The sequence below is a fragment of the Pseudonaja textilis genome, chromosome 1 (assembly GCF_049901715.1).
Source record: "Pseudonaja textilis isolate UNSWEBS1 chromosome 1, rPseTex1.2, whole genome shotgun sequence".
Lineage (NCBI taxonomy): Eukaryota > Metazoa > Chordata > Lepidosauria > Squamata > Elapidae > Pseudonaja > Pseudonaja textilis.
In genome coordinates this window covers 38,909,118-38,932,594 of record NC_141990.1, presented here as the reverse complement: position 1 = coordinate 38,932,594, position 23,477 = coordinate 38,909,118, and the positions used below count along the sequence as shown (strand labels likewise).

The 23,477-nt window shown below is 36.7% G+C and overlaps 1 protein-coding gene and 1 long non-coding RNA gene across 7 annotated transcripts in view; one reads left to right on the top strand and one right to left on the bottom strand.

Moving 5' to 3' along the window:
• Positions 1-425: 425 nt before the first annotated feature.
• The window catches only part of ANAPC1 (anaphase promoting complex subunit 1), a 56,971-nt gene continuing 33,919 nt past the window's right edge, over positions 426-23,477 (top strand). For 2 of the 6 annotated variants that reach the window (XR_015743278.1, XM_026695927.2), the window contains exons 1-24: positions 426-585; positions 1,604-1,840; positions 3,004-3,165; positions 4,487-4,538; positions 4,703-4,806; positions 5,033-5,115; positions 5,614-5,687; positions 6,497-6,645; positions 6,965-7,185; positions 8,065-8,271; positions 9,136-9,231; positions 10,693-10,783; positions 10,885-10,950; positions 12,290-12,427; positions 13,592-13,732; positions 14,592-14,652; positions 15,059-15,246; positions 16,866-16,940; positions 18,692-18,957; positions 19,585-19,676; positions 20,613-20,761; positions 22,230-22,308; positions 22,434-22,470; positions 23,200-23,273. Coding sequence is in view for 5 of the 6 variants with exons in the window: in XM_026695927.2 (XP_026551712.1) it covers positions 1,628-1,840; positions 3,004-3,165; positions 4,487-4,538; positions 4,703-4,806; positions 5,033-5,115; positions 5,614-5,687; positions 6,497-6,645; positions 6,965-7,185; positions 8,065-8,271; positions 9,136-9,231; positions 10,693-10,783; positions 10,885-10,950; positions 12,290-12,427; positions 13,592-13,732; positions 14,592-14,652; positions 15,059-15,246; positions 16,866-16,940; positions 18,692-18,957; positions 19,585-19,676; positions 20,613-20,761; positions 22,230-22,308; positions 22,434-22,470; positions 23,200-23,273 (2,818 nt within the window). In the remaining variant the exon portion in view is untranslated. The remainder of the gene's footprint in view (positions 586-1,603; positions 1,841-3,003; positions 3,166-4,486; positions 4,539-4,702; positions 4,807-5,032; positions 5,116-5,613; positions 5,688-6,496; positions 6,646-6,964; positions 7,186-8,064; positions 8,272-9,135; positions 9,232-10,692; positions 10,784-10,884; positions 10,951-12,289; positions 12,428-13,591; positions 13,733-14,591; positions 14,653-15,058; positions 15,247-16,865; positions 16,941-18,691; positions 18,958-19,584; positions 19,677-20,612; positions 20,762-22,229; positions 22,309-22,433; positions 22,471-23,199; positions 23,274-23,477) is intronic. The other 4 variants (XM_087931569.1, XM_026695930.2, XM_026695929.2 and 1 more) reach the window with 4 other exon arrangements.
• Positions 15,240-23,477, bottom strand: part of LOC148127567 (uncharacterized) — a 37,972-nt gene continuing 29,734 nt past the window's right edge. The window contains exons 2-3 of the long non-coding RNA XR_015743279.1: positions 19,051-19,217; positions 15,240-16,917 (exon numbers count right to left, since the gene is read on the bottom strand). This is a non-coding gene — a long non-coding RNA (uncharacterized LOC148127567). The remainder of the gene's footprint in view (positions 16,918-19,050; positions 19,218-23,477) is intronic.

Sequence of the window (23,477 nt, the reverse complement as noted above, 5' to 3'; positions counted from 1 at the left end):
GGTCAGAGAGCACCAAGGACCCCTCATGTCAACCCTGAGCTACAAGTATTCTCCTTTATCAGTTTATTCTATTATCTCAGGCCAATATTTCAACAGATTGCACGCATCACCATTTGCATGTCAAATAACAGGCGGGAGGCCGTTTCTGAGCTATCACTAAGCGGAGATTGGACCGTGCTATAACCAACCGCGTCGTCCTTCCCTACAGCAGGCAACCAATTGCCATAGAAACAGCTGAGGGTACAGTATCATCCTTCTTATCACCATAGTAACAACCGAAAGACTCCGTTCCTTCGATCGCTTCTTCGTCCCCAGCACCCTGTTCCCAATAAGACGAAACGGAAGAAAGGCGCTTTCTAGGCTTTCTCTTTCGCCAACCCGAGAAACTCATCAATTCCCGCTGTAGTCCCCGCCCCTCCTTTCTCGCGGAGGGTGATGGGAATTCCAAGATGGCCGCGCCCGCTTAAGAACCTGGAAGAGGGGAGAACTCGCTGCTGCAACTGCAATCGCCATCTGAGGGGAGACACGGGGAGAAGCCGCTGCAGCTTAGGCCCGCAGCCGATCGCCCTTTCCTGTGTCACTCAGGTCCGTGGGTCCCTCTGCCTCCCACAGTTTATCACAGTTAGTTCCCGCCTTCCTTTAGCTTTCCAGTCCATCAAGGGCTGGCTTGCACGTTGCATACCCAGAGACGACTCCGAGTGTTTCTAACTCTTTCATTCATTCGTCATCAGTAGTTGTGACAAATTTGTGCTCTGATATACAAGGCAGTTGTAGTTATTTTGCTTCTTTTGGAATTGGCATGTGTTGGCATTTTCAGGCTTTTCAAAATTTTCAAAGGATGTACCAAAGGGGGAAAAGTGACAATATTTTTATTTGAATCTACAGATGAGTAAATCATAAGTAGAAACAATATCAACAGTTGTATTGAAAGGAAGTGAGGAAGAATCTCACTCTTACGATTTTTAAATATAATGTAGGCAGTAAAATGGTGTAACAATTTTGCATTTTTCTATAATTTATGCCATTTATTTTGCAGTGTTTTTTTAACTCATTGGATCCTTCTGAGTGTTGTATATGGTTTATGATTATTATATCTTAGAACAGGGGTCTTCAAACTTGACAGCTTTAAGACTTGTGGACTTCAACTCCCAGAATTCCTCCTCCAGTCATGTTAGCTCAGGAATTCTGGGAGTTGAAGCCCACAAGTCTTAAAGCTGTCAAGTTTGAAGACCCTTGTCTTAGAATATCAACATATATTGTTTTATTATATCTCCGAAGGATTGTCCTGCACATATAATAAGGAGTGTGTTATCGCGAATACTTTGGAATTCAGCAATCCATTTCAAATACTTGTGCTAAATCACTAGAGAGAACAATTTGCATCAATTATTTGGTAGAATTTTTATAAGAATATTTGGGTTGATGGTTTCCAGTGCAATGAAAGGTGGACTTTGGGGTTAAGAGATTTTAGTTTAGTTCCTTCTTTATGATTTTCAGGGATATTGATATCAATGAGGCTAACAAAAACTGTAAGAATTGCACAGTATTGTGTATGTTTTGAAGGATCCTGGGTAATCTGGTTTCTGTTTTGGACTTGCTTTAGAAATAATGTTGATATTTAGAACTCATGTCGAACATCTATGAAGAGAGGTTAACAATGATTGCAGCAGGGGATTTGCAGGAGTTTGTCCCTTTTGGCCGTGACCACTGCAAACATCATCCTAATGCGCTGAACCTGCAACTACGGCAGCTGCAACCAGCCTCAGAACTTTGGTCATCAGATGGAGCAGCTGGTTTGGTGGGGTCACTTCAGGAAGTTACCATCCATGAGAGACATAAGGTAGAAATACTTTTGAAAGCAGTATTTTATATTTAGCAAACTTGTACTTAGCATAGAATGAGAAAGTGGTAAGACTGTGGATACGATAGGGGAAATATATTCTGTTAAACCTGTTTCTGGGTTTTTAGAAATACATAGGTAAACACTGAATTGATACAACATTTAAAAAGTGACTAAAAGCATTGATCATACAAGTAGAACATAAACAGGCTTGTAGAGCTTTAGAGAGCTTAATCAACAGATAAACGACAGCACTAAAGACCAATTCTCTATTTTGGGAATGTTTGCTATCTGCCAAATTGCTCCTATACTTTTAATCTCTTTTGTTCACTGTCTTCTACCAAAACAACATTTAGAGCTGGCCCAGAGCATTCATGTATAAATCTTTAGAAGAAGGCTATCACTTTTTTTTGTTAGGACTAAAATATTAAACAGTATAGCAACATTAAAATATTAAGTACAATAATGATTTGTTGAGAGACTTCATTGAGACTATTCTCCAGTTTGGATAATAATGATTAAGACATCAGACGAGAAACTAGGAGACTGAGTTCTAGTACTGCTTAGGACTAGATGACTTTGGGCTACCCACTTTCTCTCAGCCTAACCCACCTCTCAGGGTTGTTGTGAGTAAAATAGGAGGAGGAAGGACTGTTCATTGCCTTTAATTGTTTATAAAAAATAATAATGGCAGGATAAAAATAAATAGAATAAATGTTTTGTATCTTCTGCATTCTATTTTTGACTATAACAACAGTTCTGTTCTGAAAGAAATATTCTGAGTTTTTTGTCAGATTTTTTTATCAGATTACTATAGATTATTTCTGTAATTGTGCTGTCTTACCCATCAAATGTATTTTATCCCTAAGCATACCGTATTAGAACCAAAAATTGTTGAGAAATTCAGGAAAACAGGGTGATACTTGATTGAACACAGATTGCTTTTGTAACTGATGCTAGAAAAAATCTAAACATTTATGGTTAGTTTTTTAAAATAATTTTTGCATTAGCCTTTTTAGAAAGCTAAATCTACTGATCTTCAAATCACCAGAACCACTAAAATAAGTTATGCAGTGTATCATCATTTTTTTTCAAACTACACTTATTGTCTAAATGAGCATTACCGCACAATAATAGTGATATTCTTTTTTTTTTCCTTTTAGGAAAGTTGGAAGTTAAGGAAGGGCATCAGTGAGGTTGGGGAAGAAGTAGAGTATGATGAAGAACTGTATGTGGCTGGTAATATGGTCATTTGGAGCAGAGGAAGTAAAAACCAATCTTCAGCAGTTTATAAAGCATTTACTGTTGACAGTACTGTTCTGCAGGTACGAAAAGTGGTACAGTATAGAAATTGTTTAGCTACATTGCCAAGGAAAGTTAAGGTCATGCTTGCCTTTATGCTTTATGTTTTAAGATTTGTTTCAAATTTGTTTTGAAAATAACAACCAGAGAATGGAGAAAAAGCTTCATTAGCACAAACTGCTTAATGTTCATGTGATCTATAATTTCATTTCCTGATTTTTCTATATACTTCATCTTAAAAAGTATCTGTCCAGAAGAATATGGAATGTGAGAACAAGGTTGCATGACTTTAAAAAAGGGATTTTTTCCTCAGCTTGTATCCTGCTTAAAAAAATTTCCCCTGAAATTGTTATTGTCCTATTAATAACGAGAGCATTTTTTTTTCTACTTGGGAAAAAAAAAGCATGAGATACAAATGATTTTCAGGAGGAAAATAGTGATAAAGAAAAGGATTTATAATTTCTCATAAAGTCCTGACCCAATTTCAACGTCCCACATCTCTGCTTTTTAAAAAAAATCTGGCAAGACAGCCGATCTTCATTTAAGGTCATCAACCATTCAGAGATACAAGTTCTTCCAATGAGTCCTCAGAGATGTGGCTGTCACAGCATCCTTATGATCATGTGATTGCACTTCAGGTGCTTAGCAACTAGCTCGCAGTTATCACATTGCAGCATCCCATCCTCATGTGTTCACCATTTGCAACCTTCACTGTTTGCTTGGAACAAGCAAAGTCAAAGGGGAAACTGGCAGAAGGCCACAAATGGCAATTACATGACTGCAGGATGCTGTGACCACCCAGGAATCGCCTAACAATAGCAACTTGTAAGTCAGTCATGTGACATTGCCACTTACAACCATATTGCTTAGTCATTGCTTAGTTTCCAATCCTGATTACTGTTGTTAAGTGAGAACTTTCTGTAACCTGCACATTTAGCCTTAGTCTTCAGGACAGAATGTTGGCATTCCAAGCTCAATCAATGGAATCATAAGAAAAGCATGCAGCTTCAGAACAACGTTTTTTTTTCTCTTTCACTCATCTCTAAAGTAGGAGTGATGTAACTGTGTAAAGCACCATGTTAATGGATTAAGAATGTTTTGGTGGGGTGAGAAGTTTTTTTTTTCTTTTTCAGGATATTTTTTTCATTTTGTTTTGCCTTCTAATAGCTCACTATTATGTAGGGATGTTGCCATTTTAGTGGAGCTATACTGAGCCAGAATTTGAAAATCAAAATAATAATACCATAATTGCTGATAACTAGTTTTGAATATATAGGACTGTTTTCAGAACATAGAAGAAAACAAAGCAAATTATTTATTTCACTGATTTTTATTTTATTTTAGGCATTGTGGTGTGACTTTTCAATACCCCAGGAAAAATCTGAAAGAAATAAAGGTAAAAGTAATCTTTTAGACCATTTGATTTAAGATCTGGAATTGGAAAAGCATTGTCCACGTTGATATGAAGCTGCTCCAGAAATCAGTGCAGAAAATGCAGCCTTTTGTGACAAAAATAGATGAATGGAAGATAATTTGAATCTCACTTGTCTCCCAATTTAGATAGCTGTCAGTTAGTAGAAAAATGTATCTGCATATTACAAAGCTCTTGCATAAATATCCACAGTATTGAAGGAAAGGATTACACTGCTTCTTTACCCTTTCAGGTAAGCTGTATCGAAGTATTATTTCACCTCTTTTTTAACCAGAAAAGTAGCTGTAGTAGATTCTGGATTTTTTGAAATGCTTTTTATAATTGAACATGGTTAAAGGACAATTTTTCAGTAAAATAGAAATTATGGATAAATAGTTAAAACGTGAAATTTCTGTTAGTTGGATTAAATTAGATATTTTTCCACTATAATGAAATATTTTTAATGTAACTTTTTATAGGTAGCGAATGTCTGGCCAACAAAATACGGCTTGTTATTTGAACGTAGTAGTTCATCGCATGAAGTGTCTCTAAATCCAAACAGGTAAAGTAAGATGCTCATTGCTTAGATCCGAGTCCCTCAACCTTTTCAGTTTTGTGGACCAATGGTGGGGATGGTTCCACACACATGCATCCCCATTTGTGTGAACAGTGGGCAAATGCGGGACTTGTCAATCACAACACATCTCCCAAGATTGTTGTTATAAATTGAGGAGACCCTCCCAAATAGGCTACATGTATTGTCAGAAAAAAAGTGAAATATAAAGACAAAATATCACGATTGCCATATTCCTAGTTTTCAAGCTATTGTTCAGAATAATGGATGGGAATTATGCAAATGTTCATGTGTGTGTGCATAGCATCGTATTTCCTTCCATTAACTTATATGCCTGACTTAGAACATTTCTGATCAAATCACAGTTCATTGCTAATATGCAAATTGTCACATTGGAGCTCATGGTAATTTTGGACATGACTTCAATTTGAAGTTGTTATCAGAACATTTGTGGATGTATTTAAAACTTTTGTTCATTTTTTTTAGAGAACCTTTGCCTACCATGTTCAGCATGCTTCACCCATTAGATGAAATAACACCAATGGTTTGTAAGTCTGGAGGTAAATTATGTAATGCGCAAAAACAAAGATAATTTTAGATCAGCTGTAATCAGAGACACTTAGCTTTGTTGACTGCTCTGCATTTGATAGCTTTTAAAAATATGAGATACTGGGATACATACTGAATTATTTATAAATATGTGTTCAGATATACATATTTGATATTTATCTTGAAATTGAATTCATAGAACAGTAAACTTGAATTGTTTAGATTTCCCCAATTTAGTGCCATTTAGATATTTTGGCAAAATCCCATAAGTTCAGTCACCATACTGTACTCAGTGGCTTAGATGATTAGAAATATAGTGCAATACATCTGGAAGACATTAAATTGGAAAAGGATTATCAGAAAACAGCTCAGCAGCTGGCTAACCTTGTTGAAAGCTAAGGAGGACTATACTTGATTAATACTGGGATGGGAGGCCTATAGGGAATATAGGGCTGTAAGCTAAGTGGGAAAGTTGAAAAAATATTGAAAAAGACAGTGGCAGACCATTTCTGTATTTTTGCCAAAAACATGGGCATGTTCATGAAGTCACCCAAAGTCTAGCTAGACTTGGAGGAGGCTAATCTTCACTTTAAAAAAAATGTTGACATTTATCCCATTGTTTTTAGTAGTGGAATTTAGTTACAAAAGAAAAAGGGACATAACAGACATACCAAGGTGAAAGAAATAAAGGGGCATAAGTTGAAAATTGATTTGTTTTATTTATAACTGAAGCTATTTAAAAGGTTATCAAAGTATACATATAATTGTTTTTAAACCTTGTCTCTTGACAAGTAATCAGTTTGATCCTCTCTCTACTTAGCAGCCTTGTTTACCACTGCCAGAATACAGTATGTTGCTGATTATTCCATGAGAATTGTTTTCGTCAATGCTGAGCCCTCCATTCTCATGACGTATGATACCTCTCAGTGCTTGCATTCCATATGGGCCCTGCGAAGAGTAAAAGCAGAGGTAAAAAAAAAATTAAGGGTGAAGTGAGCATGGTATAGAAAACAAAGATGATAATTAATGGCTTGCCTATTTTGTGAGTGGATGTTGTTTGTAGTTTGTGACACTGCACAGTCACCCGAATGGACAGAGGTCAGCTAGTTAGTGGCTTCCTAAGGTTTTAGATTATAACTCTCATAATTAATGACCATTGGCTGGATTACTGGAAATTTATGGAAGTGATACTTAGAACATCTGAAAGGTCACTTTTTAAAATTCCTGTCTTAAAATGTGATGTTATGCATATGATTATTTGAATCACATAAAACATTTTTATCTGTAGGAGCAAAGTGCAGTCTTGAAGGTCCCTGAGCAGGCATGGACCCCACAGCATGCAGCTGCCAGCAGTTCCTTCACTGTCCATCTTAAGAATCTGTCTAAGGGTGACTCACCTATGGCTTCTCCATTCCAGAACTATTCCTCTATTTGTAGCCAAAGCAGGTCGGCATCATCTCCCAGCATCCATTCCCGTTCACCTTCCATTTCCAACATGGCAGCTTTGAGGTAGGTTGCTTACTTTTCCTGCCCTTGTACTTTCTTTTATTTCAGGATTTTAATTATAAACAGAGATCAGGCATGCTGCTGAGATCTACATTTCCTTTATTTATGACTATTTTGTAAACAATGAAACTAAGTGAGATTTCAAAAATTTTGAGGTTTAGGATTTCCTGCTGTAGTCATAAATACTTGATTTCTTAATTTCTCCTTCTCAGTTTTGGAGTAACCCTGAATCATTTCAGTGTCACCGTTATATTTACATATTGCCATAAATTCATATAGTATTTTATTTCATGAACAAAGACAAATATGCATGTCCCAGGATAATATTCCAGGATCCAATCTGGGTCGGTCACTGGGACCAGAGGTTTAGTCATGTCACATTCTGGTGAGAAAGAAGTTCCATGAGGATGGGCTCTAGCACGAGTCCAAAAGCTCGGAAGATTAAACTTCTGGTCCCATGACCGATCCAGATTGGATCCCACAGTATTTTATTTCATTTAGTTTATTGGGATATATGAATCCTTGGTCCATAGTAGTAGTTAACATGAGGTATAGTACTGGCTACTAATTTGGTTGGCTTCAGAATTGGACTGGACCAATTTATTAAAGTCATGGGGATTTGGCAGTGTTCCTGCCTCTCTATTGGTTGAGAGACTAGTGGTTCCCTTGTGTACTTGGTTGGCCAGTGTGAAAACAGACAGCTGGACTAGGTAGGACAGGGTTCCAATACAGCAGGGCATTGCTTATGTTCTTATGCTATGTTCTTAGTTTGTAGTGCTTGAAATCCTAAGATGTAAGAATTTGGGCCTTAGTGGAAAGGGAAGTTAGCTGCTGTACATGTATTCTCATAGAGAAAATAAATGTATTTTTTTGTCTTTGCAGCCGATCTCATTCCCCAGCCTTAGGGGTACATTCTTTCTCAGGAGTACAGAGATTCAACTTCTCCAGTCATGTTCAGTCACCTAGGAGGCACAGTGTCTGCCATTCTCCAAACAGTGCTACTGAGTCATTTCTTGCCCCAGAAACTGAACTCATTGTTCCAGAGCTTTGCATAGAGCATCTATGGACAGAAGCCTTCACTACCCTGAGGTTTGGAAGAATCTATTCCATCTAAAAGAAGTCTTTGCACAATCCTGACTTCCTCAAACTAAATGATTTAACTTTCAGAGAAGAATACTTTTATGTGGCCATATTTTTGCATCTAATGATAAGCCAAGCATTTGGGGGAACAACAACCTCTGACTTGAAACTCTCTTGCAACCCTGAATGCATTAAACCACTATCTCCGTTTTCTTTGGCTAATATATTTATTTTCTTGTATAAATGACAGGACAATATTGAGTTCATATGAGTGAACTTTTACATTGTGATTTAATAAGCCACGGTCATAAGCTTATTGTGAAGTAAAATACAGTTATTGCACTGAAACAGTGAAGAGCACTAATGGTGTTTCCCCCAAAAACTTAGAGCAGGGGTAATCAAACTCGCGGTGTCATGTGATGTGTCATGACTTTCCTCCTTTGCTAAACTGGGGAGTAGACGTGGCATCTGGCCCTTGGGCCATGAGTTTGACACTCTTGGCTTAGAGAATGCTGTAAAACATTATGAAGCAATATATAAATCTAAATGCTATTGCTAATTTGTAATTAATTGGTGAATTTGCTCAGAAGTTTCATTTTAGAGCTAAAGTGAATATGCTCTACCATTCAGTTATGCCAAACTATACTTAACAACTCATGGCTTATAACCTATATATAATTCACATTTCTGATTGTCTTAGTCACAACCTAAATCCACAGTATAGCTACCCATCAGTCTGATTGAACTCTGTGATTTTCTTCTGAGTTCATATATACAAATATATATTTAGCATTTAGACTGATAGGACAAATACTTAATTTTTTTACTTGAAGAAGTCTATATTTATTTTTTTTTGCTTATAAATATTTATAGAGAGAAGAATTGTCAAGCCTCCAAAGTATTTATTACAACTGATTTTTGTGGGCAAAAGTTTTTGTGCTACTTAGTGGAATCCCAGCTCCAATTGCGGTAAGTATGTTTTGATATTTATTATTTTTATTTATTGTATACATTTAAAGATACAGTTTAGTTTTCCAAATGCATAGGAAATGCATATTGTTTGGATTTTTTTCACATTTAATTTATTAAGCAGCTCAAGGTTGACTCGGCCTTCACTGTTGGGCTCCGTTAGGGATGATAGATGATCTAAGCCCGTCAAATGATTTGCAGGAGCTGTCGCACCCTGCCTGGTAATTGCGACAGCTGCAGTGTCAGAGACTCATGACCTGTGAGGGGATCCTCAGTCATCTGTAACTTGAAAGGAAAGTCCTGTCTGTGTTTGATGGATTGTTGGACTTAATTTGATGATTCTGCCAAAGCCTGTGCGGCTGTTGAATCAACTGTGATGAAGGAACAGGCAATTGGAGGGGGAGTTTAACTATTTAGTTTACTCACGAGGAGATAGGAATCATGAGCGATGGATAGGTGATAGGGAAGGAAATAGTGGACTTGTTAGGTAAACCGGATGATGGGAATAAGGGGTGATGAAGGGAATAATTAGGGGCATGGATAGGAGATAGAAGCCTTTAGGTGGGTGTGTTTATACCTTTAAATAACACTGTAAGGCAGAAACTTCCAGTGCTAACCTAAACCGGTTGGGATACCATTCTTGTTGGATGGAAAATTTGTTGTTTGACATTAAAAACCCTTGAAACCTGCTTTCTGCTCTGCATGGTGGTTTGTGGTTTGTGTGCAAATCTGCAAGTTTTCAAAGATCAGCTGAGATTTCCATCCTTCCAAGGTTGGTAAAATGAGAACCCAGATTGTTGGGAGCAACATAAGCTGATTCTGTAAACTGCTTAGAGGGTGCTGTAAGGCACTACAAAGCAATATATAAATCTTATTGCTAATTGGTAATTGTCTGGGTGAATCTGCTCAGAATTTTCATTTTTGGAGCTAAAGTGAATACCCTATGCCCATGATGGTGAACCTATGGCACGTGTGCCACAGGTGGCATGCAGAGCCATTTGTGCCGGCACGCGAGCTGCAGGCCAACTTACCTCACAGCATGCGCATGCGTAGGGGGCATGGGGGTGCACGCATTGCCTTCTGGGTGCTGGCATGTGAGCATGCAAGCGCGCACACAATTTTTGGCACAGGAGCCCCAAAAGGTTAGCCACCACTGCTCTACCATTCACTTATGCCAAACTATACTTAACAACTCATGGGTATGAGTTATATGTACCTATGTATAAATCACATTTCTGATTATCTTAGTCATAATAACAAAGCATAACCTTCCAATTGTGACATTTGCTCCAAATCAAAGGAAAACTTTTTTTTTTGTCAAGGCTAAAGGCTTGAGTCTCTAGTCTAGGTCAAATATTTATACATATTGTATTGTATTTCATTGATAGACATTTTGTTCCTATTATGTTAACAGTCATTTTTATGTAAGATTGCTCTGTTTCCCCCCAACTCCACTTTTAGGTGTGTAAAGTTTCAGCAGAGTAATGACAAGTCACAGTTGATCTTTGGTGCCATTACCAACATCCAGGCAAAGGATGCAGCTGCAGTTGATGTAAGTATGAGTGTGTGAATTACATGTAAGTTGTATTAATTGACAGCATTTACCCAGATAATTGAAGATTAATGTATTCTCTTCATTTGATGGATTTACAGAACGTTGATACAATGTTGGTTCTGGAAGGCAATGGAAACTTAGTGCTCTATACTGGAGTGGTTCGAGTATGTACATTATTTTTCTTCATTAATAGCTTATGTATGTTTTATTCATAGTCTCTTTTGTAACATTTCTTTCCTTTTTTCCATCTTGTGCAAGCCCTTTCTATTCTGTTTATGTGCTCTCTCTTTTCTGTAGTGTTTCCCCTATGTGTAATAGCATCTCTGTTCTTCTTTCCATATCCCTTTCATTGTATTGTTTGTGAAACTTGTTTTCTTCAGATGTGTGCTATTGTATTCAGTTGCCTCTATTTCAAATGAGCAGTAGGGTCTGACATGTGATAGTCATATCGGTTTCTTCCTCTTTCCTACTCCCACTTGTTTTTGAAAACAAGAATATAAAAAATGAAAGCTGCAATGAACAATAAAAAAGGGAGTGCCTTTTAATTTTTCCACTTTGGGAGAGCTTTTTTTCCCCTTTTATAGTAGAAATCATATCGCTCAGGGAAACAACACAAAAAGGGCAATGTCCAACAGACAATGCTCCAGAAGAAAGAAAGAAAAATTAAAATACAGGAACAGTAAATTTAAAAGCTGATCATTAAATCAACTGCTGATAAGGGAAAACAACATTTACTTGAAGGAACTAGATCCCCTGTTATACTGTAGAGAATATCTGTTTCTTTCAACTTAATAATGAAAGGAATAAACAAAAGTTTTGTAAGATTTTAAAACATACATTATAAACATATACTCTTGCATAGTCTTAGAATGAAAGGAGACAGATTTGGGGCATTATTTATTTATTTTGGTACGTCTTGGATGTGCAAACATTGCCAGTTCTTTGAGTAGACACTAATAGGTTAAGTAGTAGTTAAGGTAAAATCTAAGGTGGCTGCATATTGTCAGGATTCATTCAGACTTGAACTAGAAGATCTGCATCTAGAGATTCAAGAATGCAGCTTGATTAAATACTTTTATTGTAGATATTAGAAAACTCTTAATAACAAGGTTCTTAAGATTTAAGCTCTATATACAGGTTATTTCTTTCACCTTTACCATGTAATGAATGATAATTGTTAATTTCTCATTGGGAGAAGTGATTGGCACCTGTATATGTTAAACCAGAAATCTTCCGATTTTGCTTGTTTTTGCTCTCGCACATGAGACATTATTATCCAATTCTACATTGGACATTTTTCAATACTCAGTTTACCACAATAGTTGTTAAGTATAGCTCTTGTTCCAGCATTCTAGATCAATGTTCTTCAAATCTGACAACTTTAAGATGTTGGGCTGTTCAATTGTTCTAAAAAGAATTACTTAGGCTGAATGTCTTAAGAATATTTTACCTTTAAAAGCTACCTATATTGAAACAACTGTCTGCTTTGTTTCCTATTAAAAGGTAGGAAAAGTATTTATACCTGGTTTACCAGTGCCGTCAATGACAATGTCAAATCAAATGCCTCGCCCAAGCACTCCTCTGGATAGTATCAGCACTCCTTCCAAGCCTTTGAACAAACTCCTTGGTCCCTTAGATGAGGTAAGGAATAATGGTAATTCTTTAGATGGCAAGGCTTGCATTGCTTATTTTTCCACATTTCTCTATATTAATATTAAAGAAGCAGTTCAGAAATTTTGCCTTACTGTGTGGTCTTTTTTCCCCATAGGGTATCTTTGTATCGGCAGTACTCAGACTTATTTGTACATACAGTAGATGCCAAATCACCTCTTCCAATTTGTCAGTACCCAAGATTGTAATTAATGTATACAAATTATACATTATGTAATGTATAAGCAAGAAGTGTCCTTTTATTACCTCCAACTTTGCCTCCAATGTCCAGGTTACCTTCGGCTGGAGAAAAAACTCTACCAAGAACAGTCTTTAAGGGGAAGGAATTCAGTCCGAAAACAAAATACATGCAAACTGTAAATAAAAATCCACACAAATCATGCTGCAGTAATTAACTCAACAGGGCAGGAGAAGGAATTGCAGACTTGAAAGGCCAGCAAAACACACACAGTTGGGAAGATGCCAGGAATCCAGATAAGCCTCGACAATACCAGATAATTCACAATTTGCTCCCAACAACTTTGCTATGCGCAGCTTCCCTTTTTAAACACTGTCTTCCCAGCTGCAGCTAATGAAGGGAATCAGGGCCCTTTCCTCCCTGAGTGCCTTAGGATGAAGAGGGGGAGGGCCTGGGTCTTCCTCCGAATTCCCTCTCCCTTGATCTACCTCTCCCGTGCTGTGCCCAGCCAGCCTTTGCCCTTCCCCAGTTTCTTCCCCAGCCAACGGAGCCACACTCCTACTCCCTGTCAGCTGCTCGGCCTCTCCCTTTGAATCAAATTCCGACAAGGACATGACACACTGGTTTATACTGAGGATTGCACATAAACTTTTATTACAAAGTCCAAAAATGGTAAATTTAGGCCTGATTACAGGTTAAGAAAACTACATGGAAGTCATCAGAAGCCAAACTCAACCAGGTCTTCAGGCAATGTGTTGGTGGACTGCTGTTCCCATTGCTACTCATCATTGAAGTTCAGAATGTTCACTGGAGCTATATGTTAACTCAAGTTTGATTCAAATAGCAGTCAGAGTTGCTAATTTAAGAGAAGGCTGAACTACATCATCTCAGATTTTTTCCAGCTATGATTTCCTGTAATGGTTTTTATAACTGCAAAACGTTTTCTCCTTTTATAGCAAGGTGTGCTGTCCCCTGTTCCAGAGTTGAGGGATTCCTCCAAACTTCAAGACTCCTCTTATATTGATGATTGTACTTTTCAGCAACTTTCAACTTTTATTCATTCTGTAAGAGATCCTGTTCAGAACAGAGTGACTCTGGTAAAGCCTAAAATTGCTTTAATGTACACATAACGTTATATACACATAGCATATATCTACTGTGATCAGGGGTGGGATTCTACCGGTTCTGTCCACTTCTGTAGAACCGGTTGCTCTAACGAGCAGCAAACAGAGAGCATACATAGAACCGGTTCTAGGTTTGCTGCTGTTTTGGCCCGCCCGCCCAGGCTCTTACCTGACCTTTATTTCCTGCTTTTTCAACCGCAGCTGCTTTGCGCGACACAAGGGCTTTTCCAACCGCTGTGCACTTGCACATAGCGCTGCTCAACTATCTGGGCAGCTCAGCAGTTCGTAAATTGTTCTCTCGCGCACACGCATGTGTGCACAACGCAGAGCAACAGAACCGGTAGTTATGCCTGTCAGATCCCATCCCTGACTGTGATTATCTGAAACAGAAAGATCAGAACATTTAAAAGTATTGGTCCAAGGAAACCTGTCTGTTTCCTTGTCATGTTAGTATTTAGGTTCTTAGGCAAGTTTCTTTTACCATATTTAACTACATTTTACAACATGGTACAATGTAGTGAGTGATTTACTGCTATAGGATTGATTGATTTTTAATCCCACTAGTTCTAAAAGTATCCTACAATTAATAACTGTATCATTAAATTTTATAAAGAGATGGTTCTTTTTGCTTTAGTTAGTTTGCTTGACATATTAACTGTCTTGAACAATTAAAATGGAGGATGACAATCCTTTCAAACTAAAACCCACACAATGTGGTGACAACAGCTTTCTTTGGGATACCTTAAAGCTGCTGTAGCTTATATAATAATATATATTGCAGATGCTGAATACATTCCTTGTGGGATGATGTAATCTATCTTTCTTCTTTTAGGAATTTAATAATGGCTCAATGGTTAGAATCACCATTCCTGAAATTGCAAGTTCAGAATTGGGTATGACATTAATTCCATACTCTCCTTTTCTTTTTTATTAAAAACTGCTGTGGAATCGAGCAAATTAAAAGCAAGCCATCATTAGAACAGCTGTGGAATCTGAATCAGTTTATTTCTCTGTCTAACTAAGTTCAAAACAAAACAAAAACAGCTAATGTTAAAGATGCTATTGTTAATCTCATCTCATTTCATTGGAAACCTGTCACATTCTTCCACATGCAATGTGAAACTTAATTATCTTGATTTTATTGAAATAAGCAAGCTGCTCTTTTGCTGAAATAATTGTATTGGCCTCAAATATGCCAAGTGAAGCGTAGAGCAAGTCTTTGGCTTACAAATAATAGGTTCTGGATTACTGACTTACTAACATTCTTTTTTTGTGTTCTTTCTGCCTTACCCTAAATAGTCAGAACATGTTTACAAGGCATTAAGAGTATCTTGCCCAAAGAGATTGCTGTCCAAATACTTGTCAGATGGTATAATGCCTACAATGCACCTGGAGGGCCAAGCTACTATTCAGAATGGACCTTATTTGTGACCTGTCTGTTGAACATGATGGGTTATAACACAGAGAGAGTGGCATGGACACGCAATGTAAGTAAACTTGCAATCTTATAAATGATAGTAGCTGCCTTGAAAGTGTGATCTTATCTTTACTATAGGTGTTTAAACAAAGACCGAATGACCATTTATCTATAATGATTTAGGAGTGGATTCTTAGTAGCGGGCTGATCTCTAAGTTCCTTTCTAATCCTTCCATTCTGTGATTCTTGACTTTGAGTCACCTGCTAAGAAAAGTAATTCTCTATAAGTGCTTATTATTTTCAGATACCCCCAGTAAAATAGTACTTGCCTTGCTAATATTAATAAAAGAGATTATTGAAATAATGTTGCACTCTTCTTCTCGTTTCATCTCTTCCCCATGTTTTACTTTCAAGTCCTATATTTTACAGAAATATCCTAGTGCTTTTTATTTGACTGAATACACAGTATTATTTGGTATTAGATGGATCTTATATATATAAAAAAATTGGACACATGAATTTTTTTTACAGGAACGTTTGCTCATAATGATTTTTTGTGCATGAATAGAAGTAATCAATAAATCTCTAGCGTTACTATTCATTATTTTGAATTTAATGTAAGTGTAACATTGAAATATGAATTCTCTATGTTTTACAATTTACAAATATTTTTCTTGTGAGTGAAACATAAGATGTTTTTTATAAACAACACCAGCAACAGTCTACAACTTGATGTGAGCTTGCTGTTTTTGTCAGAGGTCAGATCTCATTTGCAATCTCCCAGTGGCTATTCCTTAAATATGTTAGCATGTTAATCTTATTAGAAATTCTTCTCTTACTGTCCTAACCATTCACACTAAATTTGTGTTACAGTACCAAAAAATGATACATGAAAACAATTCATAAACTTCCTTTTTTTTACATGAATAATTGTGTGTCCATTTTTGCTCCATCCTTTGTGGTCAAGGACAATGTACCCTTGTTTCTCCAACAATACGGCTTCCCCCAATAGGAAGTCCCAGCATATTTTATAGGCATGAAATGAAATTAAGCCCCTCCCCCCAAATTAAGGCCTATATTAAAACATGCGAAATGGGGGGGAATGGTGGGGGGGGGCTTGCCATTAGGAAGTACTTTTGTTGCACACCTGGATATGGTGCTGCCTGCGTTGACCCCAATACGAAGTGCCCCACCAACGCCAAGGTCAACATCCAAGCCGTCTCCGCCTGCCCACCCAAAGATGCAAGGGGGGGAATTAAGTCACCCCCGAAAAGACGCCCTAGCCATTTATTCAGGGCTCAAAAAAAAAAAAAAAAAGACCTGGCCTTATTATATGAGAAATACGGTAGTAAATTGTTATCTGGAGGCAATTCACCAACCAGATAAGATGGTTACATCTGATTGCTTGTCCTTAGCTCATTGGGTCCAGCTTTTTATTTCAAAGTTGGGGGTTTTTACTTTTCAAACAGAGTTGCAATCATCAATTGATGTATTGAATCCTTGCATCCATAATTTGTGGACTAGGAAATACAGTAATATATTCATTCTTTGAAATTACTTGTAGTAGAACACATGTAAAGGAATAATGGCAAATTGTATGTGGAACTTCTGAATTTCATCACGAATGGCTCCAAATATTCCTGTGATATCCTGAATTTCTGTGTGATTGTTTCTTTCTGTTCACTTTAGCTTGATTTTGAAGGATCTCTTTCACCAGTCATTGCTCCCAAAAAAGCTCGGCCTTCAGAGACAGGATCAGATGAAGTAAGAGAAGAATTATTTAGTTAATCATTCCAGACAGGTTAAAAATGTCTGAATTCATATTATTCAGGAATTTGTTTAATGGATCATATATATGCACAGCAAAAAGAGACTTGTTTTTGTCTGAAGGTTAATATAATTTGTTGATTAATGATTTAATGAGTAGCAATTTTATTTTTAATCTTCAGAGAGGTTCCATCTGTTACTGAAGGAAATTGACATCATTTACAAATAGAGATGTGCAAAACAATTATTTTGAGTTTGAAATAAGCTATGCTGACCTTGAGACCAGTTTGGTACAGTGGTTAAAGGTGCCATGTTAGAAACTTGTCTCCCATAGCGTGTGCCCAGCCGGTTTCATTTGGCAAGGTTGATGTACTTTGGGTTCCATTGATTAAAGGATGCCACCTATCAGGACCATGGAAAAGTGTCTTCTCTATAGTAATACCTGCTGTTTAGAAGAGTGTTCTCCCAGGGATGTATATGGTCCCCACCTTATTGGTATTTTGAAGGCCCTGAATGTGTAGTTCTTTGCCTAGGCCTTTGATGAGGATAATTGACACGCCTTTTCTTCCTTTTCTGTGTTATTTATTTATTTATTTATTTATCTATTTATTATTCAACTTATATACTGTACCCCCATCTCACCTTATTAAAACCAATAAAAACATTGAAACAGTATATAATAACATTAAATTAATTTAAAATTAACAAGTTGGGATGAAGGGAGTAAGATGCACATGAGGGCAGGTGGGATCTTAATTTAGTCCATTAACCACCTCCAGAACATTGCATCCCTATTGGGATCTCAGGCCAGTTGGCAGAGCCAGGTCCTCAGGCCTTTTTGGAATGTCAAAAGGGTGGATGCAGATCTCACTGGGGGCCCCCCCACAATGTTTCAAAAGGCAGAAGCCTTGGCAGAAAAGGCTCTTTTCCTGGACCCCATCAGCTGGAATTCCTTGACTTTACTGTGCCTATACTATGGCCTTTCTGCAGGCATGAGTGGGATGGGCAAATTCAGTCATGGTGAGACAGGTAAGTTGGACTCATGCTGTGATAACCGGCACCTTGAATTGGACCTAGAAATAAACCGGCAATCAGAGTAGTTTGTGGAACAGCAATGTAACATAGGCTGCCTTAGGAATCCCAAGAACTGTCCTCGTGGCTGCATTCTGTGGCAGCTGTAGCTTCCAGATATTCTTCAAAGGTAGCCCCATGTAGAGTGCATTGCACTAGTCCAAGCAGGAGATGCCAATGTTCCCTTCTGAATTTATTTTCTCTTGCCATCTCTGTTCTTTTCTGTTGTTCTTATGTTTTTGTATTTGTTTTTGTTCCTCCTTTTAAATGTTTTTAACAATTTATTAACCACCCAATATTGCTGGAGGTCAGACAGCATATAAATTAAAAAAAATATTGTAATTATTATTCCCAATGAAGTACCATGCTGCAGATACTAATTATATTTATTTATCTATTAAATTTATATGCTGCCCATGTCACTTAGAAGTTATTCTAGGAAGCTTACAACCAAATAAAAGCAATAAGATCAAACGTTAAAATATCCATATAATAAATATTAGCGAAATATATTTAAGATGCCTCAATTTTTTAGGATTCCAGCATTTGATACTAATATGTACATTTTAAACATTACCTTTGTTATTTCAGACTTCAGTTGTTACTGTGTCAACATGCTAACAAACGTAACAATCCAGTATGAAGTACTCTATTACTTGTTATTTTTGTTTTACCAGGACTGGGAATATTTACTAAATTCAGACTACCATAAAAATATTGAGTCTCACCCTTTGGCTAAAGCTCTGCGACTGGATCCATTGGAAGCCAAATTCCCTAAGGATAATCCTTCACACAACCACTGCTTGGATTCCACCACTATTCTCTTCCCCCACATCCCTGTAATTTTCTGTGTGCTGCATTTAATTTACGAGGAACTCAAGCTGAACTGCTTGATGAGTGAAGGAATTCGTTCTCTTGTTGTCCTTCTGGTACAACTAGCAAGGTGCGATCTCCTTGAAAAAAAATTGGGCTAGTTGTGTTCTTTGGCAACAATTAAGTCAGCTTGGAAAGAAACATGTAAACAGGTATAACTTGCCCAGAGTTTTACCTGCTACATTTCAATCAGCAGAGTAAATATAAGAGCTTCAGAGAGAAAGGAGATAAGTCTTCTTTTGCTGGGTTCATTTTTGTTTGCCTCTTCATTGTTGAGAACTTCAACAAACATTTTTTTCCAAATGCTTCCTCCAGTGAAACAATTTCCCTCTACAAAAGAAAAAGCTATGTCAGCAATGTCCTAGAGAACCTCATCTGATGGATTGTCTGGCACCAAAAATATTTTTTGTTTACCCCAAAATTTAAAAAAAAAACAGTTTAGAATAATTGTTTTATTCCAGTTTTACTGTATTTTTTGCTGCTGCATATTGTTTTATTACTGTTGTAATCACTGCTTTTGTTTTGATCTATATAATGCTGGCATTTTTATTGTAAGCCAAAGTTTATATGTTGCATGTTTTTAACAAATAGGTACCCTAACAAGGGAAGTATCAGATAAATTAGAAATATAATAATAAGTAAATACATGTCTTATATTTTTTGTATTCATCATTCAATTTTTATATTCTCCTTTTAGGGATTTAAAACTGGAAGCGTATCTTGATTATTATTACAGAGATTATCCCATGCTTGTCAAGGATTCTAAGCAAACTTGCATAATTGATCCCAGTAAGTATCCAGAAAATAATCAGAATTCTTGACAAAAGATAGTGTGCATTATTAATAATTTTAATAAAAATATTTGATTCCCCCCCATGTTTATCATAGAGGTATTAAAGTAATCAAATCTCAGCTGATGTGAGCTTTCTTCCTGACTTTTGTGGGAAATCTAGTAACGTTGTTTTAGTTTAGTGTGAAGTTGAACAAGAAATATATAATGTTTTATGGTTATTATAACCCATCATAAACAATTATTATATTTCTTCTAAACATATACACACACATAACAGGTTTTTTCTTCTGCTTAAAAAATAGCTGCTGCTCTCAGAATGTTTATTTCATAAACCTGAATTTTTGGAAATGAAGAGAATCCTGAGGAGTTTTTTTGGGGCGATACTGTTTTGCCTGCTGAGTAAATGGGAGAAAGTTCAGTCTTTTTAACCTCTGTCAGTAAAATAACCCATCTTACCACAGATTATATAAGTTTTATTATAATTTAAGAATGTGCCCATGCTGTGTATGATAGGTGACACCCAAGAAAAAGAAACAGATTGTCATTATTATAATCAAAGCAGGGGAAATAAGTACCCCACCATCAAATTAGCATTGTTTATGCCCAGAAACAATTGACTTTTTTTCATTCAAGAAAGACTTGGGTATCACCAATGTCAATTGATATCAGTGCTTTTCAAAGTTGGCATCTTTGTGTGAACTTCCACTCCCAGAATAGAGTCGGTACATTTTAACTCCCATGATCGCTGGGGAATTCTGGGAGTTGAAGTTGAGACATCTTAAAGTTGCCTCCTTTGAAAAATGCTGGGTTTATATATAGAAAGTCTAATGCCCAGAAAAAGTAGCTTCATTCTCTATTTTTTCAGGCAGTAAGGCAGCTTTGATATAATCTTTAAAATGGTACATGAATGACTCCTGTTCTGTATGTTTAAGCCCAAACAGGCTTTATGCATCATCCTTCCTTTTTTTCGGCTGAGCCACCAAGTATCTTTCAATGGCTGTGCTCTTGCTTAAAGGGAGAAAGTGTGCCACCCTATCCTTATTTGCCTGGAATTTGTGAAAGGAGCAAGCTGGTAGTGTTGGTATGTATTAAACTGACAATCTAGAGAAGTGTTATGATACATTGAGTATGAATTCAAATGATTAAGAAATGAAAAAAGGTTTTCAGCTGCAGGCCACCTAGAATTTTCTGGATACGAGAAAAAAACAGATTGAAGGAAGGGAGGAAGACTGGCTGAATTCACAGAGAATTGATTTGTTAGGAACTAATTACTCAACAATCAATTGCTGTTAGGCTGTAATTCTGCTTCAAATAATGGAGTAAATATATTTGTTTGTATAAACTATTCAGATATGTTTGACTACAGACAGCTACTCAGCATGTGCTTTCAGATTATATGTTTATGCACAAAATTATTGTGATATCAGTGAACTGTTGGAGGCTTTTTTTAAAGAAAATGTAGGCAGGTGCCACTTATATTAGTTTATATTATATTAGTTTGTTTCTGCCAGAAAATACCTTGGGTATTACTTAATATAGAAAAGGACATATTCTTCCTCCCTATTTAACTCTGGATTCTTTCTACACAAAGAACAGTTACACTTGAACAGATTCAGGATAGAATAGAATAGAATAGAATAGAATAGAATAGAATAGAATAGAATAGAATAGAATAGAATAGAATTCTTCATTGGCTAAGTGTGATTGGACACACAAGGAATTTGTCTTGGTGCATATGCTCTCAGTGTACATAAAAGAAAATATACATTCATCAAGAGTCAAGAATCATAAGGTACAACACTTAAAAGTAGTCATAGGATACATTAAGCAATCAAATCATATTAGGAAACAGTATAATGTACCTTTAAATAGTTTTTTTTCTATTCTTTGAGAGAGAAATACATATTGGGATTTGAAATTTCAATATGTATTTTATTTATTAAATTTTGATGCCTAATATAGAAATGCACCTGTTTTCCTTAACAAACAAACAAAAAAGTTTTACGTATATTTATTTGAAGTAGGATTTTGAGTAGTAACATTACATCAGTTGTGCTGAAGCCAAAATTCTGGAAGCATAATTTAGGTATTAGCATGGATAACCTTCCTAAATTATAGCACTATTATGTGAGCTGTGAAGTTGATGCCATGGCAACAGGATGCGACTCCCCAACAGTGAGTCTCCTGCCTTTGGCAACATTTGTTTTACGTGCAACGTACAGATTTCAAATAATACTCTTGGCACTACCAGCTGAAAAGATCTGAAGATGCAGAATTAGAAAGACTCTAAGGTCCTGAATGGTTACTGCTTATAAATAATACTGATTTTAATAGGTTAATAGTCTGAATCTAAATAATGCTGCTTCATATCTCCGTGTAAATTTGTCACTGAGTCTGGCTTATTTGGCCTTGAATATAGAAGTGCATTCTCATGTGTATTTAGTAAAGATGTCCAGATTCTTTTAAGCTCAACTATTGGCTCATCTCTTTTCCTGCTAAGATGAATTTGCTGACTCTTATGTAATGCAGCATTACTTTCTCCCGAGCAGAGCGTTGTATTGTATATACTTGGTGATGAAAGTGCTGTTTCAAATGAAGCCTCCAACTATTTGTCCAGGATAACTTCAGGTAATACACTTTCAGAGCTACACAATTTCTGAAATGGATGTTTTTGCTTATTACGGTTGCAACACCCCTTGCTATAAAAAGACGGGAGTGCTTGCGTTTCCATGGCTTCTCCTTTTCTCTTTTAGGACAGCGAAAGCAGCAGACTGAACAGGAAGAATCTAGGTATGTTATTTGGTGGAGGAAAGAGTGTTGCCATTTGTTAGCTCTCATGAATAACATAAGAATGTAGCTCTAAGGATATTTAAGGGGCTCCCTTGTATTTTTGCACCCTCTCCTTCACTATTTTTGTATGCTGTACTTCTTTTCCCTGCAAGGCTGAAAAATGAAGGAGTTAGAGTGAATAGAAAGACTGAGACTCACCTTCTAAGAAGAAGGATCTTGCCCTTATTTTTCTAGATTGGCTTGCAGGGCTCCATCCCTGTGGAGGTTCCCACTCCCCTTTCAGGGAATTTTAAATAAAAGTGTTGGGACTCAAGGTTTCTTGAAATCGTGTATTCTGACATGTAGTTACAGCCCTTCTTATCAGCTATCTATTATATAACAGTAGCAAAGCTAGAAGAAATTTGCCTTCTGCTCTCTTCAGCAGCACAGATTTCATAGTTATCAATGTCTGTGGAGATTCATAGAGTAGTTGTAAGTGTTTGGAAATTTTTGTAAACATTTTCTCTTCAAGCATCCTGACTTGCCTTTCCCTTATTTCTCATTTGTAAATTTCTGGGAACTTTATTTATTCCAGACGTGTTGTTTTATGACTTCAGTAATACCTGGCAAGAATACAGTAGAAGTAGGGAATTGAGGTCCTTTTGAAGGCGCAACATGTTGGGAGAGGATGCAGCAGATATATCTTTGTGTGTCAAAAGAATCAGTCAATTATATTTATTTCCTTGTTAGCAGATGCAGTGTGAAGAACAGTCCATCTGCTTCTAGTCTTGCAGAAAAACTAGTTGTCTGGATGGCAAATGTAGGTAAGGAGATCTTCTATTTTTTCTGTTTTTGTTTTGTAAGAGGGTAAGGAGTTTGTACATCAAACCAAAGACATTTGAATAGGTTTGACATGCAATGTTAGGCTTCCTAAATATATTTGGAGACTGGAAACTTCATTTTTAAATGGCTAATATATAAAGCTAGAAACAGGCAGTAGCTTTAGTGAACCAGTGGCAGTTTGAATG